This window comes from Solea senegalensis, linkage group LG7 (assembly GCF_019176455.1).
Source record: "Solea senegalensis isolate Sse05_10M linkage group LG7, IFAPA_SoseM_1, whole genome shotgun sequence".
Classification (NCBI taxonomy): domain Eukaryota; kingdom Metazoa; phylum Chordata; class Actinopteri; order Pleuronectiformes; family Soleidae; genus Solea; species Solea senegalensis.
In genome coordinates this window covers 20,298,448-20,310,520 of record NC_058027.1, presented here as the reverse complement: position 1 = coordinate 20,310,520, position 12,073 = coordinate 20,298,448, and the positions used below count along the sequence as shown (strand labels likewise).

At 39.3% G+C, this 12,073-nt stretch overlaps 1 protein-coding gene across 1 annotated transcript; it reads right to left on the bottom strand.

The window, feature by feature from the left end:
- Positions 1–10,170: 10,170 nt before the first annotated feature.
- Positions 10,171–11,736, bottom strand: LOC122772032 (ladderlectin-like). The gene is made up of 6 exons (XM_044029665.1): positions 11,509–11,736; positions 11,393–11,428; positions 11,093–11,202; positions 10,847–10,981; positions 10,649–10,760; positions 10,171–10,487 (listed from the first exon to the last, which is right to left on the bottom strand). Exons 1-6 carry the CDS (start codon positions 11,567–11,569, stop codon positions 10,420–10,422), a joined length of 522 nt encoding a protein of 173 aa, XP_043885600.1. The 5' UTR covers positions 11,570–11,736; the 3' UTR covers positions 10,171–10,419.
- Positions 11,737–12,073: the final 337 nt, after the last annotated feature.

Genomic DNA, 12,073 nt, shown 5'->3' with positions numbered 1-12,073 from the left:
TTCAAATAACAAACGACTCATCTCTGATTTATGACATCTGATATTTTTCACATACATTGTGAGGATTGAGTCAAATCCATGTTACAGCACATTACATCGACACAATCATGATAAATTGCCAAGACTGTACACGATGGGCATTTGCAAGGAGAGCTTAAATTAGGGAATAAATGAAAATAGCCGTGTTTACAGAAGAGAACCTGGAGTTTGTTCCACATCCATCTTTGGAGCATATAAAGTGAATGCTACTTCTCTATGTTTAGTTTTGACTCTGAAGAAGTTTTAAACCTAAAGACCAGAAAACCCAAAGGTTCCCAATGGTTCGTAACACAGATCACAATCAACGAACTGTAGTACTTTGAAGTCAGTTCATCAACAAACAGGAACTGAGTGTAAAGATTTGAGAACTAGAATGATATGATCCCCTAATTTGTATTTGTGAAGCGTTCCTACAGTTGTTAAGTCTATTGAAAATAAATGCATGGGCACATTTTCCCAAGTCCTGCTTCACCATAAATCCTTTAATCCATAATTATGTTCTCAAGAGGGTAGTAGGCTGACTTTGTAAGTGCACTAATGTGGCTGTTAAAATTAATGTCTGAGTCCATGACTGCACCAAGATTTCTGTCATGGTTTGTAGTTCTTTTTTTGGTTTAGTGACTAAAGCTGAGTGCGCATCTGTAATCTCTATTCCCTGTCTCTAAAGACAATTATTTTCAAATAACGCTAGAAAATCCCAGTTCATACAATCACTGATGCACCTGTTAGAGCTTGTATGGTTGTATGGGGCTACATGCTCCTTGTGCTATATGTTAAATGGAATATGAATACTTAACACTCTGAGAGATCCTTGTTTGTCTAATCAGTAAAAACAAACAAGTGAACATTTTCCTAAGGAGTTCAGAGTCTCCATGAGTCATACTCTGCTGGGGCTGACAGCTGTTCAGTAGGGGCACGGTTGCGGAATCAAGGTCTTGTGAAAACCAGCACCCCTAGTGTTAGTATAAATGACGGCAACCTGGTTCCTTGGATGTGTTGTCAATTTTATTTTTTTTTATTTTTACAACCTAACCCTGTCTTTTTTGTGCTTAGTTGAGTAGAAAAGTACTGGACCGGCGCAATAAAAACATACCTAAGGGTCGCATTCTAAAAACTTACCTAAGGGTCGTAATCTAAAAACATACCTAAGGGTCGTAATCTAAAAACATACCTAAGGGTCGTAATCTAAAAACTTACCTAAGGGTCGTAATCTAAAAACTTACCTAAGGGTCGTAACCTAAAAACATACCTAAGGGTCGTAATCTAAAAACATACCTAAGGGTCGCATTCTAAAAACTATCTATGGGTCGTATTCAGGGTTTGGCCCAAAACGACCCATAGCTACGTTTCAGTTGGAGGACAAGTTGACGAAATACAACACACAAGGCTTTGAAATAGATCACACAGATCACCTCAGGCTTCAACCAGTGACACAAGTGCATCACAAAGTCCATCAAATAGTGTACACACTACACTGAAATGTTCTGCCAAAGTGGTCGGTCCTTGAACACAACTGTCTGAAGCATCTCTGAGGCGTCAGGAGCAACATGACTGTGAATCTTCTCTCCACCTATCATTTCCAGACCGACAGCATGGAAGGTGTCTCGCCTTTGACATCATATATTTTCTTACTATTGTATTTTATTTTATTTTATCCTATTTTTATTTTTATTTTACTATATTTTTATTCTATTTTTACTCTATTCTCATCTCTTAACTGAGCTGTTGTGAATGTGTTTCCCCCCTGGGGGAGGAATAAAGTCATTCAATCTTCAATTCAATTCAATATAAATTTGTGGCTGCTGCTTGTTTAAGCCTTGGCAGAAAAAAAGGAAAGCAGATGAATAAATCACAGATGATGGCTTCTTTTAATTTGTCAAGTCAAAGTAGAAGCGCCTTCATTTGTGGCTGTTGAGTGCTCACTGAAAAGGTGCAACTGAAGGTCAACAGGAGCGCACGGGGTCAGGTGATTAAAATGTACTTTATGGATTGATTGATTTTGAGAATCATCCTAATAATTAAACCACAGACAGCGACGGCCCCAAGGTGATTATAGTTAATGAAAAACTAAAGCAGACCAGTGTTGCCAGTGGGTGGTGCAATGAGTGGCTTAAAAATAAAATATCACCGTGGAGCTATTTTGCCCTAAAAACAAGATGGGGAGGAAGCTTGCTGCGTGCTATTCGTGCACACTATCTTTTTGCCACGACAATGGTTACCACGGTAACCTGCATTCAGATCAAAGGAAGGTGAGGACAAGGAAAACTGTGTTTTTAACAGCAATTCCTGCATAATTCACTGAATGTTAGTGTATCTTTGTACATGGCAAGGTCCTCTCAAAAGCCTGCTCAAATGTAAATGAAAGAAAAAGATGATGATGATGATGATTTTGTACAGCGGTTACATTGATATGCACTGTCCTCTTATAGAAAACACTGGAACTCATTCACATATCACTGAAGAGTTATGAAATAGATGTCACCATCTCTTTCTTTTCTCAGTCGCAGCCGTCACCACGCTGGTTTGGTCTTCTGGGTGTCGTGTCAGATTAATGGCCTGTGGAGCGACACCAGGGTGGAGTGTTTTCCACGGCATTTCACAGACTTAATCTCAGTGTTGTCAGCACCGGCAGTGAGTGAGCTGATTCGACCCCTTGTTTCCTTTATCCTCTCTGTCAGATTCTTAAAAAGGAAGACATGACGGGGAGGATCACAACATTACTTGTACGTTATTGTTTACCCGAAACAGAAAACACAGGCGGATGAAATCATAGAAAATCTGTTTCACTCGTCTGTTAAATACTGAGATTTTAGACATTACCCTGGTAATTGTTGGAGATTAACCCACATTTTTATGATTGTTAAGTATTTTTAACTGATAGGTACTATGCTAGTGGAAATGCAACTCAGCCGGTGGAAACATGCCATAAGTTATATTCACTGATGGACAGAATTATGTTCCTCGTTTACTTCGTGCATGCATATCAACCTGATAGTGTAATAATAATAACACTAGTCCAATAATAATAATCTAAAAATAGTCTTTTATTCCTTTTATTTAAGTCCTACACAATCTTGTAACACATGGGGTCAAGCTTATTGTGCACATTCACACCAAAGACAAAAGCCAGCGCTTTGATATTAGAATTTAATATCATAGCAATTACCAGTTACATCAGGAAGTTTGAGGTGCATTTAACATTACCATATTAGGTAAACAACTTCACAGCCGTTTAAAAGGACACTTTCTGTTGTTGGGTAAATGTGTGTGAATGATAAAATATTCACAACCTCTTCAGACGGTCACTCACGCTGATGCAATAATTCATCCACTTCTGCTTTTATTTAAAAAAAAATGTCACGGTTATTGCTGAGTAGAAAACCTTTTTTTTTCAAATGAATGCAATGCTCTTCCATAGTATTTTCTCCAGAACTTTATTCATTTTTATTATTTCTGAAATTATTGATCCTGTTTTTGGGTTGTTTTTTTCCCAAAGTCACGGCAGTTTCATGCAGCTGTGCTATGATGACCTTTTTTTCCATTACTATGTTAACAAGTACAGTGTATACAGAGGCAATTCATTTTCACCAACTATATAAACACACCTGAGCAAAAAGTACTCAGAATGTTTAAAATTGGCTTAAATTCGTGAAATTTGGAAAATATGTCACAGTTCAAAGTTCACTGGGCTCGTTTTTTATGATCAAAAAGCAAAGAAAAACAGTCTATTTTGTGACTTGAGCACAACCATTGCTACGCTTTATATCACTACTAAAAATGTGATGTAAAATGAATCAGAACTGACTCAACAACACATAAGAAGATGAAAAACAACACATGGCAGCCTGAATATGTGACCTGTAAACACACAACCACAGACTGTGTGTTTACACAGATCTGTGCCACGCGTTAAATCCACTATTACCTGGTTTCTTCAACTTACTCAATAGTAAAACTTAATCTTTATTTATATGTTGACATTTGTCGTTATGGGCTTACTAGAAACGTACCTATCGTGGTAGCTTTGGCCATATCACCATATAACCATCCATCTTTATTTATGAAAACCTATGTGATCTAACTATCACTGCCCACAGTGATGACTGGGGCTGGGGAAAGAATAAATGTCAAAAGGTCAAAATGTGTCTTTTTGAACAGCTGTGAAGCAATGTCCTTTATCAAAATATAGCAAGTCCCCTGTGCAACAACTTCATCACATCCTCTTGTCACAAGATCTAAAATCATGTAGCTCAGTCAAGGAGCCTGGGAATCTCTGAGATTCACACCAAATGTCTTTGATGATTTATTTTCCCCGGCACTTGTTCTCCATCTCTCCTCCGCTGGGTGAGGAATGAAGCGCGACTCAACGACTGACAATGAAAGGTCTGATCTGAGTCTGATCCGTCTGACGTTTGAATAAAATCAATATCAAACTTCCAAAGGAAAAGAATTCAACCAAACGTAGACGTCTACGTCCAACTATAGTTAGTGCGGTTACACAAGTACCAACTTATTAATAGTCAGGCAAATAATTCATTATGTGAAAGGACGTGTTCATTAATGAAGAGTCGGGACAATAGAAAGAAAGCACTTAAAAAGGCTTATTAATTGGGACTTTCATTTTTAACCCTTATGAGCGAATGAGGTCAAAAACAGCAGAAAACATATGATGGCGTCCATCATTAACATCATGAAACTTGAGAGCACAAACCTTTGACAAGGTTAATTAGTTTCTCAGTGTTGATACACTCCAGATCGCCACCAAATGTATTCATACAATTTATCAACACAACACAAGTCTCTTCTTCTTTTTTATCACTGATAAACACAGCTAAAAACACAACCCCCTTAGGACAGGAAACAAATGGCCACAATGCTCCTGATGTCAACGTTGATTCTCCCTAAGTATTTATGTTTTCTGACACTTTCCACAGCGTCATATTTTCTGCACTGTGTAACTCTGAGGCTGCCTACATGAGTGACCACTTTTCCATTATCAACAGTGAAAGAGGGTCAATTAAAGGTGACATCGAATGCTTGTATCACACATATATGTTAGTTATGGAGGTCTACTTACATATATGAACTTGTTTTCATGATTAAAAACCTCCTATTTGCTGCAAACGAGACGATCAAAATATCTCCTCACTGACCAAAATCACACCCCCAGAATGTGGACTGTGATGTGATTGGCCAGTCAATAAGAGCTTTCCCACTGTCCTGTGATTGGCCAGGTACCTGGAAGTGACATAATAGAAAGGCCAGCTCTCAGATACACAGCTCCCCCTCTGGCGTGGCGGATGCTCTGCATCTCAGCAGCTACAACGAGAGTAGTTGTTCTTCTTCTGCGGTTGAATGTACGCAACCGGATGTGCCCGGACTAGTGCCCGCACCGGGAGGCGCTACGGTGGTGAGAGGAGTGGTGAGGATTTCTGATGACGTGGGAGCACGTCATCAGGAGCATGTGTTGGGTTTTTATTGTACATAGTTTATGTACAATAGCGAGAATTATCTTAGCGAGAATTATCTGTCTGTCAACTCCATATTTCTGCTGGTCCATGCTGGAAAGAAGCCCAGTCATGGACTCACTTAATGATGCCCGGGAAAGCTGAAGATGTTCTCATAAGCGCTCCGAAATCCATCGCTATTGTTTTCCCACGTTTTTCTACCATAAGCCTCCAAGAAACCAAGCGGCATGATGGATGGAAGCAGCGGCTTCCAGCTCTCTAAGGACGCTTCGTCAGCACACCAGTCCTCAGCTGTGCTGACTTAGCATATTCCTTTGTTCTACAAACTGACGTGAGACATGCGGAACTTGGCGCAGTTCTGTAACTAAGTTCATAATTAAGTTCATAAGTTCATTCTCTACCAACAAGTACTTGAATACAGTAAACAATTTTAGAGCTGGCTGCGTTTGACTTCATTCATACAACTTCTCAGTTTCTTCAATGACAGCGGGCATTCAAGTACCCAAAAAGAACAAATTATGGGCCACTGTCACATCATTTCACATTCTATTAAGGCTGGAAGAAAACTGACTTCTGTAACAGTGTCACAACCCCTACAGCCACTGATTCACTGTCCTGGAGAGAAGTTGTAATGAGTTAAGGGAAGTCATTTTCGCTGTTTTGACAATACCTAACCAAGAGCACAGTATCCAAACAGTTCCCACTACACAGCTTTCAAAGTCTAAGGAAAGTTCACACAATTTGACTTTCTGTCTCGTACTGTCACTACACAACTGAATGGAGAAAGGGTTTGAAACATCCCTGCACACAACACATGTTTAATCTGTGCATCAGTGAGAGAAAGGGACAAGAAGCTTGGAGATGAAAGAGAAACTTACCTTAAGACCCACTGGCTACTAAAGAGCCTCATTACGTAATGAGCCTTCTATTACCGTCCTGTTCTTTTGAGGATCTCCCATAGGATTACAACAGGCTGCCACACAAACCTCTTCAATTTGATCAAATCTCTATTGAAGCCATTAAAACGGAGGTAACAGTTGTATTGTATATAAATGGCCCATTGTATTGAATGGGTTATTTTCTGCTGTTATTGTTCTTGTGGGGTTTTCTGTTGTGTTCCAGAGGAGGCTGGGCGGAAGAGTGAGTCAGGTCACCTCAGTTTGTGATGTACAAGTCATTTGTTGTGTTGTGTTTCTGTCTGTACTTTGTTTGTTTGTCTAGTGGGCCTTGGTGACCTGCCCTGTTTGAACCCCGCCTTCCACTCATTATCTTCCAGAATGACTGAATGTGAGCAGCCACCAGCAAAAATGCCTCTAAAAAACCCCCCAAGAAAATAAAACCATGATTAGGGGAACATTACTCAGCCAGTGCAGCAAGAAAATGGCAAAAGACAAAAGTCAAATCTTCAGCCTTATTATGTAAATAAGTCCAAACAATGGTGTGATTAGATACATTCACTGAATTCAAGTCAAATTACGCTAGTATATATTTTCATTTTTTGCAGTGGTCTGGCACAAGACTTGTAAACAAGGAAAAATATTACGTATATGAGCTGTAAGGGTTAATATACCAGTATGTAGAAGCTCTTTCACCAAAATGATATTTTTAATGCTAATATAAAGCATTCATTGTATTATTGTTATCCACAAATGTTCTAATGTACTACTTTACATAACAAAAGAGTTCTAAAATATTGATGTTTTCTTCTTTTAATGACAGGACATTTTTAAGCACTGTATATTTATGCATACGCCAAGTTCAGTTCATTGCAGACATCACATCACATCACATCAACACCACATCACTTCCCGTTTCTGGGCTCTACCCTCAAGCAGGCTGATCTCACAAAGCTGCATGACTGAGCAGCCACGCACAAACAAACAAACATCCAGTGCATGAGGCCTGGATATTCTTGGAATAATCAAATGCTTCAGTCAATTGTCTTGTCAGTGAGCATCGGCGTATTTGTTGGCAAAACAACACAGACCAGACACTGATGAAGAGTGGTGGTTCCTAATAATACAAAAACATCAACATACATATGTCAAAACATAAGAAAACACATGAGTCAGACGTTGTTTCCCCCGCGAACAGTCTTTATCTGTGTAGACAATAAAAGCCCTCGAGCTTCAGCTGCAGCACTTCGCTCATTAGCTGCGACGTCATGTGACAAAATGTGAATCATTTCTATCTTGGCGTGTGGTATCGTGACGGTAAATGTCTTATTCTGAGAGGATAAAAAGAGGCACAAGCAGGATCTCTCACAGAATGAGTGGAAGAGAGTTTTACATTCAGAAATTAGACAGGTAATACATACACTCAATGTGCATGGTGATGACGACCTGACAAAATGATGATTTATCAAGGATTCAAACCTGGGTAAGCTCATGAATCCTTTTGCCTCTGTTATATGTCAGGAGGCTTTGGAGGCCTCGGGTAATAAAAACCCTGGAGACCACTACGTTGACCTAAATGAACATATTGGCATTTGTATTACTAAGACTTTATAGCCACTGGGTCCTGAGATAACAGTTCAAATCATATGTAGACCAGTCTGCCTTAAAGTGAACGTTAAAACATCAATGAGCATGAGCAAGCCTGGAGGAACCATCCCTCCAGTCATCCTTCAGCTGTGATGCAGGGAAAAGAAAATGCACTTTGACCCCCTGGAAATGGACGGCTCATGGGCAGCTCTGTTCAAACTGATCTCAAATAAAAAGCTTAAATGAATAGATCATTAATCTGCTGGCAGCTGAGATCCAAGGCCTTATGACTTATGACTCACCGTGTTGTGACGGCGTCTTCACATTTGTTACATGCAATTACAAACGTGTCGGTAACACAATGGTGCCAGAGAGTGGAAGGTTGATCGTTAACAAAGAAATTGAATGATAATGCATTTGGACTGGATGTGTGTGTGTGTGTGTGTGTGTGTGTGTGTGCATGCTGAGGCTCACTTCACCAAAGGAGCAGAAATGCTTAAAGCAGGTTTTCTGCAAAATGCTGACCGAAGGCTGTTATCATCAAAATCAGCTCATAACATCCAGGAAATCACAAGATACTGTAAACCTGAGTGAACACACACACACACACACACACACACACAATCCCATCTCACTTTTCTGTGTAAGTCAGCAGGTGACACGGTGAGGAGATGGGGTCACAGTGGACTCATCAACCTGACAATTTTCTTCACGTAAGCAGTTTCATACACACATACACAACTGCTATAATGGATCAAATGAGGTTTATCAGTCTCTTCTGGGAATTACTTTTTTCTTCTTTTTTTTAAAGTAAACATTCTATGAATATAGAAACCATTATTATGTATTATTTTGGTTGCATTATTTTTGAAAACTATCAAAAGTACTACTGTCACAACTGTAATGAAGAACGCAACTAAAGTTAAAGTGCTTTCCGAATAAAATGGAGAAAATAAGAGTGAGTCGCACTGAGCTAGAAACCATGTACTGTATGACTTGACAACTGAAATGTAAACTTTCTCACACACACACAAACATGAAGAAGTTGATGAATTATTGCATCAGAGTGAGTGTGCTATCTCTTCTCAATACTATCAGTCACCATCTTTACTGTGTGTGACAAGTGGCAGGGCAAATTTAGTGGTATCTGACTACAGATGTGAGAGAACGGCAGAATTCTTTCATTTGTTCACTCCCTGCGTGGCTTTGGTTACATTGCCATTTAAAAATGTAAACAAATAAAAAAGGTCTTCACATTATCAAATCTGGCCCTCGTTTAAAAAAAAAATATATATATATTTTTATTTTATTATTATTATTTTCCCATTGACTTAAAGCAAAATGTCAGTGATCCAGATGTGAAGATAAACACATAAACAGACAAACTAGCCTTAACACATTTTTAGTAAAACAATTGAATCGTACTGTGTACAGACCACCATAAGATCTTTTAACAATGCTATAATGACAATACAGTGCATTTATTTCTCAATCACTTTACTGGAGTACATCCAGAACATCTGAGTAGAATCCTAATTAATCTTAATGATAAAAAACGTGTGTTTATCCTTTTTTATGTTGACAAATAATCTGCTGTGAAAAAGGTCTGTTCCACCATGCTTGGACATTACATACGTACGAGTTCAACTAATTGACAGAAGTATATATATAAACAGTATGTGAGACCAACTTCTTTGCAACGACAATGCAATCTTTGTCACACACACACACACAAAAGCAGAAAAGTGATGCTGGTTTCTCTTCATAATCTCAGAGTCACTCATCACACATTTACCCAACAACAGGTAGCTTGTAAAGTTATTTACCTAATATGGTGAAGTCTAATGTACGCAAAACTTTCTGGTGGAACAGAACAAGGTTTATATCATTGGTTTGTAATTTCATAGAGTTCGCCGTTATCTTCAATGTAAATGTGCACAATCAGCTTTTACCCCTGGGTCACAAGACTGTGTCGTATTCACAAGTATTTGCAATGGATGCAAAACTGAACCACAGAAATTGTAGAATAAAGTTCAGCAGACAATACAAATATACCACATGTGTATCTGTATCTGTATTAAATCAGTAACGTAGTTCAGCAAATCTCATTGAGTTTGTTTGTTTGCAATTAGGACGAGAAAGAAAAAAAGTGTTGACACCATGACTGCGACACAGACACATTTCAATGCTTCAGCCTTTTATTTTTGCATCAAGATCAGTTTGCAGAAGAAAAGACGGACATCTGTGCCAATAACAGTTTATCTTCCCAAGCCCAGCTTCCATTTATGTTGCTGTCAATTTGAGTCGCACTGAATTAGCAACAGAAGAAAAGTAAGGATGTGAAAGAAGAGATAGAGAGCTGCTGGTTATATTATATATGAGACTGATGACGGACTCCTCTGTGTGTCTGTGTGTCTGTCTGTGTGTCGTTAGCCTTTCTTGGAACAGACAGACGGTTTCCTTGCATTGCACCCATAGTCATCCCAACATTTCTCAGCTGCAAAAACAAAAGTCAGGAAACATGGTCATTTACAGTGTCATGACACAGTATTGTGGTCACTAATAATCTCACAATACTCCTAAAATGACTATCGTAAAAAGGTTTGATATCAACTGTTATTACGTGGACATTTTGTCTTAAGCGTTGTGTTGTTTTACCCCCGTGATTCATTTGTAAGCAGTGCTGTTTGCCACCGTAGTTATTAGGCTCTCCAGGGCACCAGTTCACGTAGTGAAAAGGTGTGCCGTCACTCCACAACCACTGATTGTTCTAGAAGACACAGAATCATAGACCCAGGTGAGTTTTTACGGTGTTTTATTGACCTTCTTGAACTTGTGCAATGATCAGTAAAATACCTCCTGTGCGTCGGAGCCTCCCACCCATGCTTCCTTATACTCATAGCTGCTTTTCATGATCAGACTCTGAATGTCATGATACTCCATGATGTTGCGGATAGATGCCAGGTTTCCACCGATGGACTCACAGTGTTTCTGCAGTGGACACACACACACACACACACACACACACACAGAGAGAACATAGTCGTCAGCAAGAACAAACAGAATGTAAGCTCTCTGAAAGTGAGCTGTCACCGTGGTTACCTCAGCTCTAGCCCAGGTCATAGGTTTCGGAACGTAGTGGTAACAGCGATCATGGAGAGAAGTCCAACCTCCGTAACAACTCGCTGACCTCTTGACCAGGAGAATCTTTGCTGAGGATAGTTCATTGTTTTTATAGTATTAATAAAAACACAATAAAACTGCATGCGATGTGGATAACGTCGTGGAATATGACACATAGTCTTGTGCAAATATATAATTCATGCGTTTGATGGAGATGTCGCTGAGATTACACACAGTTTAACACGGAAAACAAACACAGTATATGTTAGAGCGACTGACCTGTCTGATTAGTCTTGTCCACTGCTGCTGGAAGAACTGCAAAGTGTCACAAACCACTTATTGTTAGATTGGAGTTGTTAACTGTCATCATGGCTTATACTGTACGTCATACTCACCAGTAGCTGCGGTCAGGGCCACCACGGCACAGACGAGCGCAGACACAGTCAATGTCTTCATGGTGCAGAGGACGACACGGTGATGATGGTGATGATGAGGATAGGAACTGGAGTACAGACACAGAAATGTGATATAAAAAAAACAACTTTCGAAGGGAACCTGCGACAGTGTCACGTCCTGTAACTTCAGTCTGAGACACACACTCAGGCTGTGTCACAGTTTCTCACTCTCGCTCTTATACACACGACAGATACTGATCTTATCGTCTCTCAAAAAAAGCAGAAGGGTAATTAGCCAATACTACTTTGAAAATAGATCAAGCGCTTTCCCCCTCACACAACAAATATGGGAACCATTATTTTTGTTTTATTATTTGATGCTGTGTTCAAAAACACACAAACACGGACTCAGGTTGATTATTAGGTAACATTGCTAAGACTATTGAACTAGTTTTACAATGAATTTTACCACTATCACACGGGAAGTGTGTGTTTTTTAGTATCTTTCGTTCCATTTAATCTTAGGCATCACTCTAATCTCAATCATTGTGTTGTTTTACCTCAG

What these genes read in the sequence shown, in the direction of transcription:
- LOC122772032 (XM_044029665.1), bottom strand. Translation starts at nt 11,569, where the DNA reads ATGAAGACATTGACTGTGTCTGCGCTCGTCTGTGCCGTGGTGGCCCTG. An exon ending in GGCCCTGACCGCAGCTACTG is followed by an intron (nt 11,429 to 11,508) that starts GTGAGTATGACG and finishes GACACTTTGCAG; the next exon opens with TTCTTCCAGCAGCAGTGGAC. An exon ending in GGACAAGACTAATCAGACAG is followed by an intron (nt 11,203 to 11,392) that starts GTCAGTCGCTCT and finishes AACTATCCTCAG; the next exon opens with CAAAGATTCTCCTGGTCAAG.